Source organism: Rhinoderma darwinii, chromosome 5 (genome assembly GCF_050947455.1).
Source record: "Rhinoderma darwinii isolate aRhiDar2 chromosome 5, aRhiDar2.hap1, whole genome shotgun sequence".
NCBI lineage: Eukaryota > Metazoa > Chordata > Amphibia > Anura > Rhinodermatidae > Rhinoderma > Rhinoderma darwinii.
In genome coordinates this window covers 74599011-74620626 of record NC_134691.1, presented here as the reverse complement: position 1 = coordinate 74620626, position 21616 = coordinate 74599011, and the positions used below count along the sequence as shown (strand labels likewise).

The following is a 21616-nucleotide window of genomic DNA, read 5'->3' as shown; positions in this document are numbered from 1 at the left end:
AGTGGGTCCTGACGTTGTCAGGACCCACTAGGCTTCCGTCTATGGCATAGCCGGACGCCATTGTTTGGTGTCCGGTTGCCATAGTCACCATCGCCGGCCGCTATCGTGTAGCAGGCCGGCGATGGCAGCTTAACCCCTAAAAAGCCGCGATCTCTATAGAACGCGGCTTTTAAGGGGTTAATCAGCGGGGACACAGCGATCGGTCCCCGCTGTAGGAGCTGTGACAGCTGCTGAACAAGACAGCAGCTGTCACATCTCCTGTATGTGTCGGGAGGACGGCCGAAACGGCCGTTACTCCCGAGACGTACTATTACGGCATGGAGCGCGAACGATACAGCTGCCATGCCGTAATAGTACGTCAAGGAGCGGGAAGGGGTTAAAAGGAGGAGAGAAAAGCAGAGACAGTAAGAGGGAGAAGAAAAACAGTGAGGAAAAAAGGGGGGGGGGGTCAGACTTGACACACCGGATCTAGGTGCGAATTCATGAGGCCATGATGGTCTTATATTCCTCGGTTGTTTGGAATCGGATCCATTCACGCCATGTTTTTAGGAAGGAGGCATGGGTCCCCTTCATTGATGCCATTCTCATGATCTCCTGAATCTTGCCGAACCACATGCCCACAGTCGGAGGACAGGACTGTCTCCACAGTGCAGGAACACACGCCCTAGCCGCGTTCACCAAATGGTGAACTACCGAGCGTCTATACGTAGACAGGGGGACCTCACACAAATGAAGCAGGAAGAGGCCCGGGGATCGCTGGAGGGGAAATTCCGTAAATTTTGAGGAAATGTGCCACACCTCGGACCAGAACCTAGTCAGGAGTGGGCAGTCCCAGAAAATATGCATGATTGTACCCACATGGTCCCCACATCTCCAGCATAATGGCGAGGCCGCCGGGATCATTGCATGCAATCTGGAAGGCACCCTATACCAACGGGACAGGATCTTGAACCCTGCCTCCTGAAATCTACTGGCCATGGAGGACTTATGTGTCATGGTGAACAGGCCTTCCTGTTGTTCAGGGGTGAATGTTTCGCCCAAGTCCTTCTCCCAGCTAAGCAGGTAAGGAGGTGGAGGCAAATTGGAGGGTGAGATCAAGAGCGTATAGAGTCTGGACAACGCTCAAAAGCTCTTCTAAGTGTTTTATCCGGATATCCTCTATCCTTAAATCTCTTTTGTGGTTTCCGTAGCATCAATTTTGAAGCGCAATGCGTGGCCTCTTTCCTGCCCAAATGAAACTAGTAAAAGAGGAGTTAAGCTTAGAAATATCAGAACGGTCCTTTTGTAGTTCTCCAATACAGCAGCCTTTCAAGCCACATGTATATCCTCCATGTTGTGACTCCCTGAATGCAGGGTTAATGGGGCTGTGAGACTGCTGGAAATCTGTAAACTGAATGACTAACTTGTAGTACTCCAATACAGCAGCTTTCCATGCCACCTGCATGTCCTCCATGCTGTGATTCCCTGAATGTGACTGTAGGACTGATGCAAACAGGAGATGTGTCAAATGACTAATAATGCTCCAATACATCAGTCTTCGTTGCCAAGTACATATTTTTCATTCTGTGAATCCCTGAAAACAGGGTGAATGTGGCTGTTGGGCTGAGGAATAGAAGTTATGCTAAATGACTAACTGTTTGTACTCTAATACAACAGCCCCCCATGCCACATATATATCTTCCATGCTGTGTTCCCCTGAATTCAGTGTTAACGTGGGTGTGGGACTAACTGGTAATGCTCTAACACAACAGTCTCCCGTCACTAGTATCGGTATTGTAATAAACTACCAAAATAAATACCTGACATAGACTATTAGTGTAAAATGAGCAATCACTAAACGACTTGAATGGCGCTTCATAATCATTTTCTTTAAGCAGCCACCATTGGGGTAATCGTGAATACGAGCATATCCCATGGACTAGGGACCTCATTCATTTATTTTTGTGACGTTTTTTTGAGTCACCATTTTTGTTGATTTTAAAGTATGCTCAATAAAATTTACTTATTGATATTAGTGGATACGCTATTCCAGTGATTAGTTTTTGCCACGGGGTCTATAGAACCAATTTGTGGTTGATAACCAGTGATTATTTTCATGGGGTTGTATGCCCCTCTATGGATGCCCTATTACGGCTCTTTACTTTAATGAAGCTGTTTGATGGCTGTATGCCTGAGGCCTTCTGCTACATAATCTGATCCCAATGTAACCTTCATATTTAGTGTATTTTCCAGTCAATGTCTTGTGGCTTTTATTTTTATTAAATCCTGTGTGTGTATAGATGATGTATGTTTTGTTTTGCTTGTGTTTCATACAGGCTGCGCTAAACTTTTCAAAGTTTTGCAAACCAGTGGTTAAAGGAGAAGGTAAGACTGATTTCTGGCGATTAGAATTTGACTAATGTATCTGCATACAGATTGGCTTTATAGTGGTTGCAACAGACCTTTAAGATTTGTAAGTCGTAACACTGCTTTGTACCAAGTACTACCATAACCTTATCAAGAAACCGAAGTATTAGGTTCTCAATCCTTTTCCTTCTAGTTAAGCGGCAACTTAGGTTTCTGGTTGCTGCTTATCTTCTAGTTTCCACAGAAATAATGTGAGAAGCTGTGGAAAGATAGCAATCGACTTTTATAGTTATGTAATGTTTTTTTTTTTTTATGTGGTGACAACCCCTCTATCATCTGTGTGCAATAGTATATTCCGCAACACACAGGGCGTATCTTCTTAACTGTTTCATTATGGAGGAGACGAACTTGAGCTTAAAAGGGTTTCCTGGCTTCATGCAAATAAAGCTTGGAGAGGAATTAAAGCACAAGAAGTTGTAGAACTTCTGGCGGAAACAATAGTGCAGTCGACTACGCTATTGATTCCGTCAAAAAAACCGGAAACCTTACGGAACAGAGACAAACGGAAACCATTAGCAATGGAAGCATTACCATTAGAATCAATGGTAATGCAAATGGAAGCTATGGCTTCCATTTGCTTGGGCTCCTCCGATGGAAAGGTCTGACAGTACCCATCAACGGAAACCGAATGCTGATGTGCACAGGCCCTTATGTTGCCAACTTCAGGTATAATGGCTCATGAGGCCTATCTGCCCAAAAATTATTTTGTCTTATGATTTACAGCGAAAGAATCTGAAACTCATAAATTGTGGCGGAATATTGAGCCGCATTTGAAGAGGGCCATGCAGACTGTTTATCTCCGGGAGATATCAAGGTAGGATACCTCTATTTTTAATCTGCTAGCTAAAAATATTTAACTACATAAAGTGCTGCAACAAGGTTGTATGTAGTTCTCTCTCTCTGATGATAAAGCAATGGTCATTCAGTCCAGTAGTATTCATTTAACTCAATGTAGAACTATTAACAGAAAAAAAAGTTAAGGAATTCTGAGGGTCATCAAACAATTCTGCTGTAAAGCAACCCAGGCCTTTGTTGGCCCCTCATTGTTATGAAGTCTCACTGGGGTCTTTTTTAAAAAAAAATTTTGGCCCCTTAATACCTTGAAGTACGTTATTTTTATTTTTTTCCTTTAAGACTTTTGACATGTCATAAGTGACACGTTGGTGGGAGTCTGGCAACTTGGACCCTTAACAATGAGAACAATTGGCTCCTGATTTGCTCTGAATTGTAGGCTTTGGTAAGTCCCATTAAATAAAGGGGTATACCCATATTAGATGTTTATGACATATTCACAGGATATGGCAAATGCTTGATACATGCAGGCCCACTTCTGGGACCTTCACATGTAGGGACCCCTGTTCTCCCAATAGGTGAGGGTTCCAGATATCCATAAATGTCTAAAATGGGAATATTTTTAAAATGCAGAGGAGACTGCACTTGCATTGAAGAGATGCCGTAGATTTAATTTTCTTGATATCCTGAAACAAAATGATCTCGTTGTTTTCTGTGGTCCATTATGCTTACAGATTTGTTAGTTCTGTGGGCAAGTCTTTATTATTTTTTTATTTTATTTTAGAATGACTCACTGCCTCAGCATGGCTTATTCTTTCCAAAATTCCTACATTCCCATCTATATGTGAGAAAAAACAAGTTTAATGTAATATTTCAGAAGTATATATTGTAAACATTGTAATTTCATATATTTTACTCAGCTCACAATGGGAAAGAATTCAGCAAGACGACAGAGAAGCATCACAACTGAAAGGTGACTTGTAGGCAGTGTGTTGTGAATTGAGAAATTGATTTTCTAAAATTTGATCATGAATATAGTGAATTATACCTCCTATTACATCACGTGTCTTCCCAGGACTGTCAGCACATGCTCATGTAGAATTGCCGTATTACTCCAAGTTTCTACTCATTGCTGGATATTTAGCTTCATACAACCCTGCAAGGACAGATAAAAGATTTTTTGTAAAGGTACTCCGTTGATTTTGTAACCCATTTGTTGATGATCGCTGGATTATTTAATTTTGTTAAATAGATCTAAATCCCCGCAGTCACTTTCCAATGTTCACTATTAGTCTAATGCGTTTGTACATTTGGTACAGTTCTAAACACGTGAAAAAGTAAATGGAGAACTACAACTTAACAACTCACAATGAACTGGTAACACCATTTAAGCAATTGTGGAGATGTCCTTTGTAAATTTCCCTGCAGGATCCTTAAAAATACTTAAATGTATTTAATGATATGCCTTTGTCTACACTTTTTCGGCATATCACTAGAATGTCATCAATATCTGGTGGGGGGCTGACCTCTCTGAGCCCCCCAGTTGCCTGCTTCATAGTGAAAGTAGTTCGAAAACCCTGTTTCACCTAATCTCCTGTCAGCTCAGTGGCCAGTCGAACAACTTCCCAAAAAAGACAATAACTGCTGTCAGGAGACAGTGGCACAGCTCTCACTAAGGTTAGAACCCACCGATCAGACATTAATGGCATGTCCTAGTGAAATTAAATAAATGTCTTTGCAGAGACAACCCAAATTGATCCCCCCCCCCCCCCCCTTGTATATGTTTTAATGAAATCTTCGGTTTCTGGGAAATAAACGTTTTCCAGATAAGCTATGCATAAACGGTTAAAACAAGATTTTTGTACTCCCTGTAAAATTAGGAGACGCAGCACCATAATTATAGGCCCCTGCCACTAGGAGGCAATACTAGGTAGGAAAGAGTCTTGGCTCCGGCCAGGCAGGCTATAGCCTTCCTACAGACACTGGCTAATTTAGTATGTACAGAAGCAGTACGAGAAAAATACAATCATGTCCACGTTCCTAAGAGAAAACTAAAGCCAATCGTCAGAACAGGTCCCGGTCCTGGAACAAACTAAAGAATGCAGGATGTCTCTCAATGAATACAATGAGAAATAGATTTTGCAGTGAGTACAAAAATCTCCTAGCTTTCTCTGTAATAACATTGGGGTAGACCACATCATGGGACGTCCTAAAACAGTCCCAGAGGGTGGGAAGAAAAAAGTAAAAGTACAGCCATGCGACCCGCCTAACACACAGCTGCCTCCAACACTCTGCTAATACCAGTCCGGGCTGCAGAGGCCAAAAAAATTTATTTAGTAAAACTTAGTGAAGGTACGCACAGAAGCCTTAGACCTAAACAAATGCCTCCTGGGTGGTAATACACAGATTTTCCTCAAAGTCCATATAGGATGTTCAGTAACCCAAAACAGGAGGAACTTTACCCTTTGATTTACAAAAACATATCAGTCAGAGTCCAGATCCAACACGCAATGGTGGCCATGATGCTGCCTAATCCTTGCCTTGCCCTTCAGGAATAAGAGGAAAAAAAGTTGGAGCGCCAAAACGGCTCTCCAGCAGCCAGATAGACTCGGACTTCTTTTTAACAAATCAAGACCATGCAAAAAACCGCTCCCTTGGATGAGATAGGGAGAGGCAAAAAGATGGAAGAATAATTTCCTAATTGATGTGAAAGGCAGAGACTCACTTAGATAGGGAAGTCTGAACACCACCTTATCCGTATGGATGACTATAAAAGGGGACTTGGAGGACAAGGCAGCAAGTTCCAGAACCCGCCTGATGCAGACGACAGCCACCAGGAAAGCTACCTTCCAAGAAAGGAGATGCATCAAAATGTCTCTCAAAGGTTCGAAAGGATCTACCTGAAGAGCCCTGAGAACCAATGGGATGTCTGAAAAGAGGGACCAGTCTTCAACTGCGATTTGAAAAGCCAACGTTCTCTGAAAAAGAATGGACAGAACAGAGACCTGACCCCTCCGGGAAGATAAGCTAAGTTCCTGTTCAAGGCCTCATTGCAGGAAGGACAGAACTCTAGGTCTGTAAGTAATGAAAATTACTTTGTTGACAATCCCTAAGGAAATAAGCCTTCATCGTAACTTGGTACACCTTAAGGTTTTCTGGCCTTCAGCATCCTCTGGATGACTGGCTTAGAGGGACCCTGGCCCTCAAGACCTCGGCTTCCCGCCCTTAAACGCATCTGAGGTAAAGTGGGGTGGAATAGTGGACCTTGGGAATGGAGGTCGGATGGAAGCGAAAGACAACCAAGGCGCATCCATGAGAAGGTTTGCGTACCAGTCCCAGCAGGGACAGTTCAGTGCCACCAGAATCGCTGGAATGCATTCGCTCTTGAGTACTCTGAGCAAGAGTGGAAGAAAAAAGATACAGGAGGGAGAACTCATTCCATGGAGGGATCAGCGTGTTTACTGTGATCGCCCTGGGATCTCGTGCACTTGCCATGTAGGTCAGGACATTGTGGTTGAGAGAGGACGCAAAGAGATCCACATCCAGGTAGCCCCACTTCTGGCACAGTTGATGGAATACTTCTGGGTGAAGAGACCACTCCTCTGGATCTAGTCATTCTTGTTGGAGAAAATCTGCGACCCAATTGTCCACTCCTAGTATGTGTACCACTGTCAGCGCTGAAATATGCTGCTCTGCCCAAAGTAGAATCCAAGAGTACTTGTCACCTGACTGCTGGTGCTGATCTGGTGATTCAGATAAGCAACCGGAGTTGTTGGTCTGGATCCTGACCGACCGATCCTAAAGAAGAGTCCAATGGGAAATAGCTAGGAGGATTGCCCACAATTCCAGGAGGTTGATCCAAAGGGAAGTCTCCTCCTAAAACAAAGTGCCCCAAACTGTGCGGAGAATAGAAACTCACCCAACCGGAAAGACTGGTATCCGTTGAGACAACCAGCCACTGGTGGAGAGGACAGACCCATTGTGATGGCAGATGAGATCTGCCAGCATCGCAACTCCTGATGAACTCGAGAGGGCAGGAGGATCGCTCCCTGGAGTGGAATTGTGCATACGGAACTGCTGTAAAGGTAGACACCATCCTGCCCAGCACCTGAATGCAAAAATAGATGAGAGTAAGTGTTCCGGCGAAGGAGGGCCTACCTTGTCCACCAGAAGGACTTTTGCTGTCCTGGTATTGAGGATCATTCCCAAAAACGTCATGCTCTGAGTTGGGACCAATGAGAATTTCTCTTACTTGATGATCCACCTGAACCGTTTAAATGTATCTAGAGTGATGCTGAGACTGGAAAGATTGTCTTCTCTAAAGCGGGCCGTCACAGTAAAGGATGACCGCAACTCTCATGGCACGGAGATTCGATATCCGGATTGCCAGGACCTCTGCTAGCCCAAAAGGGAGGGTGATCAATTGGAAATGTATAGAACCAACCGGGAAAAGAAGCAAGCACTGGTTGGTGGGTGGTTAAGATGAGGATTTGGAGGTATGCATTGTGAATATCAAATTCTCCCTGTTTTAGCGATGTGACCACCGACCTTAAGTGTTCCATGCATATTTTTCGAACACAAATGAAGCATTTTAAATTTTCTCAAGTTTAGGATTGGAGGAAGAGATCCGTTCTGTTTTGGAGCGTGTATAACCTGCTTAAACGTGCCATTAACTTACTTTTGGAAGAGCAGGATGGCAAACGCCTCGGATGGGACTCCAAACCCACAATCCCTGGCTTAGGAGGCCAGTGTCATATCCATTAGGCCACTAGGGCTGGACTGACAGCCAAACTAAAGCACTTGCGTAGCTTTGCAAAAGCAGTGCCTGTCCCAACGCCAAGGAGCATGAAAATGTGCCCAGGAGTACAATCAAGTAAGGGAAAAAAGGTGCCAAACTCTAGGAATGTCCAGAGAAAGTCTTCCTCACTAAGTTTCTTTGTTTTTGTTTTTTAGCCCCTCTAGATATAGGGTCTTCAAATTCTAGGACCCTAAATAGTGTATCTGGCGAGAGGGAATAGAAAATAGCCCACTCACCCCCGCCCCCCCCCCCCCAAAAGTGTGTGCGTCCGTGTGTCTCTGTCTCTGGCGGATAGGAAAATTCAGTGCATAGAACTGCCTAGTATCTTGGCACCCGCAGAGGGCTGACTAGGCTGTGAACAGGCTGACAACCCACCGGCAGCGAAGGAGAGAATACAAATAAATAAACTAAAAATAGCAGCAAACCTTTAAAACCAGATCACATCTGCCTCCTACGGTCAATAGGCTAAAACCTGAATTAGCCAGTGTCTTTGGTAAGGGTATGACAATGGTGCTTTATCCCCTAATAATATTATTGAGAAACCTCTTTTTTTATTAGTGAGGCATTTTAATGAAGACTTCCACTTAAAGTGTGTGTGTGTGTGTATATATATATATATAATATATATATATATATATATATATATATATATAATCAGGGCCATAGACCTACATTCCATATACGTAAAAACACTACAAGAAATGAGACCATCAGCGTCACTTTGTTAATTTGCTTCTCGGTGACCATCCATTCGTTGTTAACAGTACTTGTTGAAAAAGTGACAATTTCTGAGAAGCTAATTCAAAAGTGATAACCAATATGGCAGTAATTTACAAGGGGGGGGGGGGGTCTCTGCGGCCCACAATCCCCATCAATGGGAAGAAGAAATTAAGACTTCAGATTCTCATGGAGGATCTAATAAATATTTTATAATAGTCTAAGTGTAACAGGTTTCAGGTATCAACCCCTTCATCAGACAGACTAGTGGGCCAATATGACCGCACATTCTGACGCCACTTTCAAAGATGGCTGTTGTAATGAATAAGGAAAATGTTACCATCTCGAAGGAAAAGAAACCCATAACTCACAAACTTTGGCTAAGGCATTAACTTCTCAATTACCTATATATGTCCATTTTTGTTTTTGGGTCTTACATTTACTGTAGAGGTTTTTTTTCATTATTTAATCATTTTTAAATTCTCAGTAGAAGAATATTTTAAATTTATTTACATGTTAAATATGTCTTTTTAATTTTAGCATCATGGAAAAATTAAGAAAACTGATTTCCTCAAGAAGCATGAAAAGGTAAAGAAGATATTTTAAAATATTTGTACAAATCTGTGTAAAATCATGTGAATGTATACAGGCAACATCTTATAAGGAGTTTTATGACATTATGTGACACACAAGTTCGAGATGTACTAATTATACACAGGTCATAGAAACTATATTTGTTCATTAAACCGTTTGCATACAAAAGTTTGTCTGTAATCTGTCTGCAGAAGACATATGCCATTCCCCAAATCCTGTATTATTGGGCTATGGTTAGAGAGGAGGCATGCTAGGTAAATGGTTGCAAATTTTTCCCAATGTTCTACAATGCTAGTAGATGTGGGTTTGGACTGACTGTTCTGTGCGTTGTTGGTGACACAGGTCTTGTGAATGGATCTGTTAGAACTCTGTATAAAGTCCCCATGGTAAAAAGTTTGGGAATCTTTGCTTAAAGAGGCTCTGTCACCAGATTTTGCAGCCCCTATCTGCTATTGCAGCAGATAGGCGCTGCAATGTAGATTACAGTAACGTTTTTATTTTAAAAAAACGAGCATTTTTGGCCAAGTTATGACCATTTTCGTATTTATGCAAATGAGGCTTGCAAAAGTACAACTGGGCGTGTTGAAAAGTAAAAGTACAACTGGGCGTGTATTATGTGCGTACATCGGGGCGTGTTTACTACTTTTACTAGCTGGGCTTTCTGATGAGAAGTATCATCCACTTCTCTTCACAACGCCCAGCTTCTGGCAGTGCATATCTGTGACGTCACTCACAGGTCCTGCATCGTGTCGGCACCAGAGGCTACAGTTGATTCTGCAGCAGCATCAGCATTTGCAGGTAAGTAGCTACATCGACTTACCTGCAAACGCCGATGCTGCTGCAGAATCATCTGTAGCCTCTGGTGCCGACACGATGCAGGACCTGTGAGTGACGTCACAGCGTGATCTCTGGAGAACACGGCTGTGTCTGCACTGCCAGAAGCTGGGCGTTGTGAAGAGAAGTGGATGACACTTCTATACACAACGCCCAGCTAGTAAAAGTAGTAAACACGCCCCGATGTACGCACATAATACACGCCCAGTTGTACTTTTACTTTTCAACACGCCCAGTTGTACTTTTGCAAGCCTCATTTGCATAAATACGAAAATGGTCATAACTTGGCCAAAAATGCTCGTTTTTTAAAAATAAAATCGTTACTGTAATCTACATTGCAGCGCCTATCTGCTGCAATAGCAGATAGGGGTTGCAAAATCTGGTGACAGAGCCTCTTTAAACATCTGGCAGTGGCTTATCTCCTGCATGATCAAAACATCGGGCACGTTGAATTCCAAGGTCCTTCAAAGCAAAAGACCCTCTGTACAGTGCCTTGTGAAAGTGTTCACCTTTACCCCCATTTTTCCTATTTTGTTGCATTACAACCTGGAATTAAAATGGATGTTATGTCATGGACCTGCCACAATTAACCAAATTGTTGGTGTATTGAAAAAAAAAAAAAAATACCTTTAAAATTTATAATGATTAAAAACTGAAAAGTTGTGAGTGCATTTGTATACACCTTTGCTATGAAACCCCTCATTAAGGTTCCGGTCAAACCAATTAACTTCAATGTGTCACATGATCGGTCACATGATGTCAATATAAATACACCTGTTCTGAAAGGCCCCTCAGCCTGCAGCATCACAAAGCAAGCAACATGAAGACCAAGGAGTTCTCCAAACAGGTCATAGACAAAGATGTGGAGGGGTATGGATCAGGGTTGGGTTATAAAAAATAAATATAATAATAATCCCAAACTTTGGCTATTCCACACAGCACCATTAAATCCATTATAACAAAGTGGAAAGAATTTGGCACAACTACAAACCTGCAATCGAAGAAAGGACCTGCCGCACTCAAGATAATCCAATGAAGTGTATTTGATTTATTCACCAAGCATAAAAACACTTGCAACGTTTCAACCCATGAATGGGTCTTTATCAAGCATTGGGTTGAAACGTTGCAAGTGTTTTTATACTTGGTGAATAAATCAAATACACTTCATTGGATTATCTTGAGCGCTGCAGTTCCTTTCTTCGATTGCATATTGATTTGTCTCCCTTGGACCTGGGATTCTTTACTACGTGCACCACCCATGTTTGGGGAGTTGTCCTTTCCCACCCAAAATTTTTTTTATGGTTGTGCTGCTGTTTTCTTGAATAACCACTACAAACCTGACAAGAATGCCGTCCACCAAAACTCACAGACCGGTAAAGGTGGGCATTAATCTGAGTTTCAACATACTTCAACGATAACACTAGAAGAGCCCCAAAGATCCACAGTGGAGATAGAAGTGTCTGTCCATAGGACCACTATAGGCTGTACACTACACAGAGTGGGGCGTTATGGAAGAGTCGCCAGAAAAAAGAAAACACATTTTGAGTTCACCAATTAGCGTGTGGAAAACTCCCCAAACACATGGCAGAAGGTTCTCTGGTCAGATAAGACTAAGGCCCTATGCACACGACCGTAGCATTCGTCTGTAATTATGGACCCGTTCATTTCTATGGCTGACTGACACCTTGCTGTATATTTATGGGAATGTGTCCGTGCCGTAAAAACCATCCATAAATAATAGGACATGTCCTATTTTTTTTATTTTACGGACCATTCTCTTATACTTTGTAATGGGAGGACGGCCCGCAAATGCGGACGACTGTCCGCAGTTGACGGTGATTACGAGCACGGTCGTGTGCATGGGGCCTTAAACTGAATTTTTTTTTGTCTCCTATAAAAAGGCTTTGTCTGGCGCTAGCGAACACTTCACCTCTCTCCATAAGCACCATTCCCACAATAAAGCATGGTGGTGGCAGCACACCGGAGAGGTTTAACCCCTTAGTGACCGGCCTATTTTAAACCTTGATGACCAAGCTATTTTTTACGTTTTTCCATTGTCGCATTCCAAGAGCTATAACTCTTTTATTTTTGTGTTAACATAGCTGTACAAGGACTTTTTTTTTTTGCGGGACAAGTTGTATTTTTTAATAGCACAGTTTTGGGGTACATATAATTTATTGATTAACTATTAACTTTTTTTGGGGGCGTAAAATAAAAAAAACCAGCAATTTAGCCACTTTTTTTGCGTCTTTAATTCACGCCGTTTACCGTGTGGTATAAATAACATAATAACTTTATTCATTGGGTCGTTACGATTGCGACTATACCAAATTGATATGGTTTTCTTATGTTTTATTACTTTTACACATTAGGGCCTCATGCACACGACCGTAAAAACAGCCGTTATTACGGGTCGTAATTACGACCCGAAATAACGGGCCCATAGACTTCTGTTGGCCACGGGTACCTTCCCGTTTTCTCACGGGAAGGTGCCCGTGCCGTTAAGATAGAACATGTTCTATTTTTTTATTTTACGGGCCGTGCTACTATACTTTATAATGGGAGCACGGCTCGGAAAAACGGCCGGCTGCCCGTGGCTGGCCGTGCCCGGCCGTACTCGTTATTACGAGCACGGTCCTGTGCATGAGGCCTTAGGCCTCATGCACACGACCGTATTTTTTCCCACCCGTAAATACTGGCGTAAATACGGGTCCGGTGTCACCCGTATTCCACCCGTATTTACGGGCACGTTTTGGGCTGCAAAATAGCACTGCACTAATCAGCAGCCCTTCTCTCTATCAGTGCAGGATAGAGAGAAGGGACAGCCCTTTCTGTAATAAAAGTTAAAGAAATTCATACTTACCCGGCCGTTGTCTTGGTGACGCGTCCCTCTCTTCACATCCAGCCCGACCTCCCTGGATGACGCGCAGTCCATGTGACCGCTGCAGCCTGTGATTGACCTGTGATTGGCTGCAGCGGTCACATGGGCTGTAACGTCATCAAGGGATGTCTGGCCGGATGTCGAGAGGGACGCGTCACCAAGGCAACGGCCGGGAGACCGGACTGGAGGAAGCAGAAAGTTCTCGGTAAGTATGAACGTCTTTTGTTGTTTTTTTTTACAGGTTGCTCTATATTCTGAACGGAATTCACTGTCCAGGGTGCTGAAAGAGTTACTGCCGATCAGTTAACTCTTTCAGCACCCTGGACAGTCACTATTTACTGACGTCGCCTAGCAACGCTGCCGTAATGACGGGTGCACACATGTAGCCACCCGTCATTACGGGAGCTCCAGAGACTTCTATGGGCTGTCCGTGCCGTTATTCCGGCCTGAAATAGGACATGTTCTATCTTTTTCAACGGCACAGGCACCTTCCCGTAAGAAAACGGGAAGGTACCCGTGGCCAATAGAAGTCTATGAGCCCGTTATTACGGGTTTTAATTACGACCCGTAATAACGGGAGTTTTTACGGTAATGTGCATGAGACCTAAACATGTTTTTTTTTCATATGTGAAGAGCCATAACACTTATTTTTCCGTCGATGCAACTGTATGAGGGTTGTTTTTTTTACGGGACAACTTGTAGTTTCTACCAGTATAATTTTGGAGTACATGCGACTTTTTGATCACTTTTTATCAAATTTTTTTGAAAGCAGGATGTACAGAAAACAGCAATTCTGGCTTTATTTTTTATTTTATTTTTTACACCGTTCGCCAAGCGGGTTAAATAACTTTATAGCTTTATAGTTGGGGTCGTTATGGACGTGGCGATACCAAATATGTGTAACTTACACTACCGTTCAAAAGTTTGGGGTCACCCAGACAATTTTGTGTTTTCCATGAAAACTCACACTTATATTTATCAAATGAGTTGCAAAATGACTAGAAAATATAGTCAAGACATTGACAAGGTTACAAATAATGATATATATTTGAAATAATAATTTTCTCCTTCAAACTTTGCTTTCGTCAAAGAATGCTCCATTTGCCGCAATTACAGCATTGCAGACCTTTGGCATTCTAGCTGTTAATTTGCTGAGGTAATCGGGAGAAATTTCACCCCATGCTTCCAGAAGACCCTCCCACAAGTTGGATTGGCTTGATGGGCACTTCTTGCGTACCATACGGTCAAGCTGCTCCCACAACAGCTCTATGGGGTTGAGATCTGGTGACTGCGCTGGCCACTCCATTACATATAGAATACCAGCTGCCTGCTTCTTCCCTAAATAGTTCTTGCATTATTTGGAGGTGTGCTTTGGGTCATTGTCCTGTTGTAGGATGAAATTGGCTCCAATCAAGCGCTGTCCACAGGGTATGGCATGGCGTTGCAAAATGGAGTGATAGCCTTCCTTATTCAAAATCCATTTTACCTTGTACAAATCTCCCACTTTACCAGCACCAAAGCAACCCCAGACCATCACATTACCTCCACCATGCTTGACAGATGGCGTCAGGCACTCTTCCAGCATCTTTTCAGTTGTTCTGCGTCTCACAAATGTTCTTCTGTGTGATCCAAACACCTCAAACTTCAAATCGTCTGTCCATAACACTTTTTTCCAATCTTCCTCTGTCCAATGTCTGTGTGCTTTTGCCCATATTAATCTTTTCCTTTTATTAGCCAGTCTCTGATATGGCTTTTTCTTTGCCACTCTGCCCTGAAGGCCAGCATCCCTGAGTCGCCTCTTCACTGTAGACGTTGACACTGGCGTTTTGCGGGTAGTATTTAATGAAGCTGCCAGTTGAGGACCTGTGAGGCATCTATTTCTCAAACTAGAGACTCTAATGTACTTGTCTTGTTGCTCAGTTGTGCAGCGGGGCCTCCCACTTCTCTTTCTACTCTGGTTAGAGCCGGTTTGTGCTGTCCTCTGAAGGGAGTAGTACACACCGTTGTAGGAAATTTTCAGTTTCTTGGTAATTTCTCGCATGGAATAGCCTTCATTTCTGCGAACAAGAATAGACTGTCGAGTTTCACATGAAAGCTCTCTTTTTCTAGCCATTTTGAGAGTTTAATCGAACCCACAAATGTAATGCTCCAGATTCTCAACTAGCTCAAAGGAAGGTCAGTTTTATAGCTCCTCTAAACAGCAAAACTGTTTACAGCGGTGCTAACATAATTGCACAAGGGTTTTCAAGTGTTTTCTAATCATCCATTAGCCTTCTAACACAGTTAGCAAACACAATGTACCATTAGAACACTGGAGTGATGGTTGCTGGAAATGGGCCTCTATACACCTATGTAGATATTGCATTAAAAACCAGACGTTTGCAGCTAGAATAGTCATTTAGCACATTAACAATGTATAGAGTGTATTTCTGATTGATTTAATGTTATCCTCATTGAAAAAAACTGTGCTTTTCTTGCAAAAATAAAGACATTTCTAAGTGACCCTAAATTTTTGACTGGTAGTGTATTTTATTTTTTTTCATAATAAAGCATTTTGTAATGGGAAAACGTGTTTATTTATTTTTTACTTATTCATTTATTAACTTCATGAAACTTTTTTTTTTTTTACTTTTAAAATAGTCCCACTAGGGGACTTCACTATGCGATCGTCCGATTGCTTTTATAATACACTCCAATTGTATTGCAGTGTATTGCCTCCTGTCCGTTTACAATGGACAGGCATCTGCTAGGTCATGCCATAGACCAGGCCTAGCAGGCATCCACTACAGGCAGACCTGCCATAGAAGACACTGGCACCCTGCGATTGCATGCAGGTTGCCGGTGGGGTGAGAGGGAGCTCCCTCCCTCTATCTCCAAAACCACTTAGATGCGGCGCTAGCTATTGAACGCTGCATCTAAATCGAAATCCGCCCGCTTCGGCAGCGTTGCCCGAAGATATCCGCTACCTCTGGTTGCTGAGAACAGGGAGTTTTAACTGCTCTTGGCGCCGCAGATTTATTGTAATGCAGCGCCGTGAAAAGGCGTATGCATCAGAATAAAGCCTGTTTGTGGCCACCGTGAAAAGGCGTATTGGTTAAGGGGAAACACTTAAATGTCTTGGAATGGCTGAGTCAAATCCCAGGCCTCCATCCAATTGAGAATCCGTGGCATGACTTGAAAACTGCTGTACACCAACGCAACCCATCGAAGGAGTTGGAGCAGTTTTGCCTGGAATGTCTGTGTGCTAAGCTAATCGAGACATACCCCTAAAGACTTCCTTCTGTAAATGCAGCAAAAGGTGCTCCACAAAGTACTGACTTTCAGGGAACGAGTACTTGCACATTCAATTTCTCTTTTTGTCGTCCTAATTATTGTTTGTGTCACAGTAAAAAATAGTTTTGCGCCTTCAAAGTGGTTGGCACGTTGTGTAAATCAACTCACAATATGATGACACAAAACGAAGTGTATTTTTTTAACCAATCCTTTTTCCTTTTCTAAAAGTAGTAAATCATCCAAATTTCAGATCACTAATTGTTTTGACCCACTGAATAAAGGTAAGGCCTCGTTCACATCTGCATGGGAGGCTTCGTTGGTGGCCTCAGTCACAGATCCGACTGAAAATACCGCAAACAATAGCACCGCCTCGACGGAGCCCATTAAAGTCAATAGGCTTCATCAGCGCCGGTGGTGTCAGTCGTGCAACGGAACGGGCGCTTTATGGTGTTTCCGATGTTCTCATCCTCTGACGGAACAGAACTATGGAAAGCCAAACACTGGTGTGAACCCAGCCTTACATGTAGTCTTTACTGAGCAGTGAACGCTGTATAAAAGAAACACAAAAAAAAATAAAAATCCATGGAGAATTTTATATTTGTTCCCCCATTCCACGCTGCAAAGAAGGGGGTTTTTGTTGTTTTTTTTTCTCTTCTAGCTCCCCAGTACATTATGTGGTACATTATATGGTGCCATTATAAAATGAAACTCTTCCCACAGAAAAACCTATATATGACTATGTTGGTGGAGAAAACAAAAGGCTATGGCTCTTGAAATGCAACAATAGAAAAGAAAATGAAAAAACAAACATTGGCTGTGTCCAAGGGGTTAAGGGCCATGTTAACATGTTTCTTATCTGTGCAGGTGGCGCAATTACCATCATAGATGCTCTGTGTATATGGGTCTTCATTGACTTATGTCCAAAATCCGTTTGCACAGCCCGTACAAGTCTCGTACCTATGTACGTTTTTTCTTTTTGGGAAAATATTACATTTCATCTTTAAAGTGGCTCTGTCACCAGATTCTCAAATCCCTATCTCCTATTGCATGTGATCGGCGCTGCAATGTAGATAACGGTAACGTGTTTTTTTTGTTTTTTTAAAAACGTTCATTTTTGGCCAAGTTATAAGCTATTTTATATATATGCAAATGAGCTTTGAAATGTCCAACTGGGCGTGTATTGTGTTTTTAACTGGGCGTGTTTACGTGTATGACGCTGACCAATCAGTGACCAGTCAGCGTCATACACTCCTTTTTTGCTACTAGAGAAATCATTAACCCACTTATGATTTGTAGATTGAGGATTATGTTGTATGAGTGATTGCCATGGACCACAGCACCTTTTTTTTTTTTTTTTTTTTTTTTTTTCTGTAATTATCCCTGCTTTTTAATTTTGTTTTATTTGCAGACTCTCAACCATCTTCTGGGTCCTAAGCCGTTTGCTTTGGATAGACTGTTGGCTATACTATACAGTATTGTGGACAGCAGAGTGGCACCTACTGCAAATATTTTTTGCCAGGTAAATAGAACGCAGTATCCTGAAAATCCCAGCTAAGCATGCTTGTTTGGACAATTGTTCCACCAGATGTGTAGCCCAGAGTCAGGCAACCTGTGGAGTCCCAGCTTTTCAGAAAAATTCCAAGCATTAGAGATAAGCGTTAACATCCTTTGTCTGCAGAATATTTAGCATTCTGACCCTTTGTGTTGTCATGAACCATTATTATTTCTTTATTAGATCTCATCCCTTGTGACTCTCCAGCTTTTAACTCTGGTGGGCCATGACGATCAGCTTGATGGACCCAAGTACAAATGTACTGTTTCATTGGATTTTATCAGAGCTGTAGCAAGGTATTTTTATTTTTGGCTTTAACACCTATGTGAGCATATATGATAGTCTGTGTATGCAAATCTACAGTTCTCTGAGATAGTTGTGCGTGTTTTATTATATTCAGCTTTTGTAAACTTACTCCAGCATGGCAACATCATGGGGAAATGTAGTGCAAAGGAAAAGTGGAGAAGTTGTCCATAACCAAAAAGGCCAATGCTATTGTGTCAGGAAAAATAGACTCTTCTGAGTCTTATTTAGTAGGGTTGAAAAAAGAAATATGTCCACAAAGTTCATCCAAAGGGAAGAGATGTGGATTAAGGGAAGTAATATGGGTAAAAAAAAAAGGTGATTTCCCCCTATTGATCCAGAGGGTGGTTAAAAAAGATCACTCATAAGGCATTGACAATCCAGGCCTAAAAAAGGGAATGTTTCCTTCCTGACCCCAAGTGGCGATCTACTTTCAAACAAGGATTCTATAAATTTACAAAAGTGGTGATGTTAATTCGATCTACATTTACACGACCGTGAAAAACGGCAGTGTGACGGACGTTTTCAGAACAATGTAGTTCTATGGGTATATTCACATGGTCGTTTTTTTAACGGCCCGTGAATATTGGCCGTCAAAAAAAATAGGACATGTCCTATTTTTGGCCGTTTTCACGGCCAGACGGCTCCCTTAGAAGTCAATAGATCAGTTTTTACCGGACGTATTTTAGGAAACAATCCTTGTAACGGCCGGTAAAAACTGATTCTGGCCGAGGACTCCCCGCACACAGCGCTACTTTGAGCACTGAGCCTGGGGAAGCCCTTGACATTACTGTCCATAGAAGGATGTCTGCCTTTCAACAATTGAATCCCCGGCCAGAGCATTGCAAGATCTCTGGCTGGGGACTTCTGTCTTGTAGCTAGCACCCCTCCATGTAGATAGCACCCCCCTGCCTGAAGATAGCAAGCCCCCCACCCATCCCCCGTAGATGGCACGCCACTGTAGCTCCCTGTAGGAGCGGATTCCCTGGCGGTCAGACCCCACTTTGGCAGGAGATTCTGGTCCTGGAGAAGCCCCCGTCGTCACTATCCATATATGGACAGTGACGTCAAGATGTTACTCCTAGAGCGGAATTCCAGGTCCGCTTTTGCAGGGGATTCCGCTCTCCTGACGTCTCTGCCCATATATGGACAGACATCAGGGGCTCAGTCTATGATGAATCCCCGGCCAGAGGGATTCCGCTCCTACAGTGAGCTACAGTGGCTCTATCTACAGGGAGGGTGCTATCTACGGGGGGTGCCTGTATGGGGAGTGTGGCACTATCTACAGGGGACACTGGTGCTATCTACATGAGCACTGTGGCACTATGTGGGCTCTGTGGCACTATCTACAGTGGGCACTGTGGTACACTGGCACTAGTGTGCACTGTGGTACTATGTGGGCACTGGCCCTTTATATGTGGGCACTGTGGCACTATGTGGGCACTGGCCCTATGTGGGCATTAACTACAGCGGGCACTGGCACTATCTACAGGGATATTGCAGCACTATCTACATGGGCACTGTGGTGATTTCAGGGGGTTGGGACAAAAAAAAAACCTGACAAATGAAATCCACCCTATTTTTTTATTTTTTTATTTTATTTTTTTAAACGGACTGGATATGGATGAAAATTTAGAGCTGCAAAACGGGCATAAAAAAAACTGACAGTTGATCAGTTTTTAATTGCCGTTTTTTTTTTCACTGTTTGAATGTAGCCTAATAAATCAGCTAAGCATTTCTTGAAGCCATCAACTGTGACTGTTGTGACCAGCTCCTCGGTTCTTAGGCCTCATGCACACGACCGTAGCCGTGTGCACGGCCGTGATTTTCGGGTCGGGCGGCTGCGGACTGTCAGCCGCGGGCCGCCCGCAAATCGTACGACATGCACATGGCCGCCGTCATTGTTTTCAATGAGCCCGGACCGCAGAAGATGTCCGTAATAGGACATGCCCGTTCTTTCTGCGGTGCGGGTTCCCGGGCCATGCACGGACCGTAAAAACTACTGTCGTGTGCATGGCCCCATAGAAAAGAATGGGGCCGCAATTCTCCCGTGGATTTTCCGGGGAATTGCGGCCGCAAAAACACGTTCGTGTGCATGGGGCCTTATGGTAAAGAAACCCTGTCTCTGGAGATAGAACTTTTTTTTTTCCTCCGCTAGACTGAGGGACTGCCCTCTTGTTTTTGAGGGAATTTTACATGGAACAGGTTTTCACCATATTTTCTGTACAGGCAAGTTATTAATGTCCCCCCTTAATCGTCTCTTCCCAAGACTAAATAAATGTAATTCTTAAATCGTGCCAAGTGAAACGTCTTCATAAAGGATTTGACGCTTTCCTACTTAGAAATGTGTTGGAAAACACCAAGTCTGACCAACGTCCAGCGTGCACCCTGTTGATGAATCTGTTTCACTGGCGGAGGCCCTGGCACTTGTATGATGTGCCGCTTTTAATCTCCACTGCTACTTTTTGTTATTGCTGTGTGCATTTCTACATATATGTTGTACGCTTTTCTGTTAAACCATTTATTCAAATATAACTTTTTGTTTTGTTTTTCTTTGCAGGACTGTGAATTTTGATATTGTCAGATATTTGTATGATTTTCTTTGAGACACATTTTCAGTTCTGACTGAAACTGAAGACTTGATACAGTATTTAAGAAAATGTCATCATCCCTGCTAAATATTTTTATGCATGGTTACAATCCACATCTCTAATAAAATAACTCTAAAACAAAATCCTGGTATTTCTAGAAATGTTTCTTTATAATGTTAAGAACCACAGGAGAATAGGACTATATCTCTATATTACACAATTACAGTATCCTCATCTCTCGCCCAAAGTGGATAGCGGTTACAAATAGCGTCTCTCGCTCTGAATTACCTGTTCTGTCCTGCCTTACACATATAAACCATTGATAAGATTGTGTAATTCTTATTTTCTCCTGTGGTGGCGCTGCAGGAAAATGAAACACTCAGGCTACATTCACACGGGCGTATCAGATTCACGCGCGTGAATCTGGTCCGTGTGTGATCGTTATGCATCAGTGTGCAAAGCGCATCTTTTATTTTACTTTCAATCGGACTCTCGCTGCGTGAACAGCCCCATTAAAATCAATGGGTCCATGTGCTGCGCGTGATCTCCATGTGCAGCACACGGACGTTATTCATGTTCGTGTGAATGGGCCCTTACTGACCGGTTTCCCCACAGATTACAGCTGATCAATGGGGTCCCAGCAGGGCTACACGGTGATCAGTTTTTGTCGTGGAACACTTCCAATAAAAGAGAAAAGTATTCATGATTGTAAAATAGCATTTCAGATTTGTGAGCAGGTAAGTAACTTTAGGTTGAAGAGACACGTGGCAGCTGTGGTCTGGCTGAAAGCCGCACTGATATGCCGTTTTATTTCATGTCTGCACGGTTTTAGAATGCTGTTCACACGGATGGGGCTGAGCTGCAATACCGGACAT

The 21616-nt window shown here is 42.9% G+C and overlaps 1 protein-coding gene across 3 annotated transcripts in view; it reads left to right on the top strand.

The window, feature by feature from the left end:
- Positions 1-20884, top strand: part of ORC5 (origin recognition complex subunit 5) — a 69528-nt gene extending 48644 nt beyond the window's left edge. For all 3 annotated transcript variants that reach the window (XM_075828290.1, XM_075828289.1, XM_075828287.1), the window contains 8 exons: positions 2316-2364; positions 3130-3220; positions 4119-4171; positions 4274-4386; positions 9254-9301; positions 17704-17814; positions 18031-18143; positions 20711-20884. In XM_075828290.1, the coding sequence (XP_075684405.1) occupies positions 2316-2364; positions 3130-3220; positions 4119-4171; positions 4274-4386; positions 9254-9301; positions 17704-17814; positions 18031-18143; positions 20711-20756 (624 nt within the window). In that variant the 3' untranslated portion in view covers positions 20757-20884. The remainder of the gene's footprint in view (positions 1-2315; positions 2365-3129; positions 3221-4118; positions 4172-4273; positions 4387-9253; positions 9302-17703; positions 17815-18030; positions 18144-20710) is intronic.
- Positions 20885-21616: the final 732 nt, after the last annotated feature.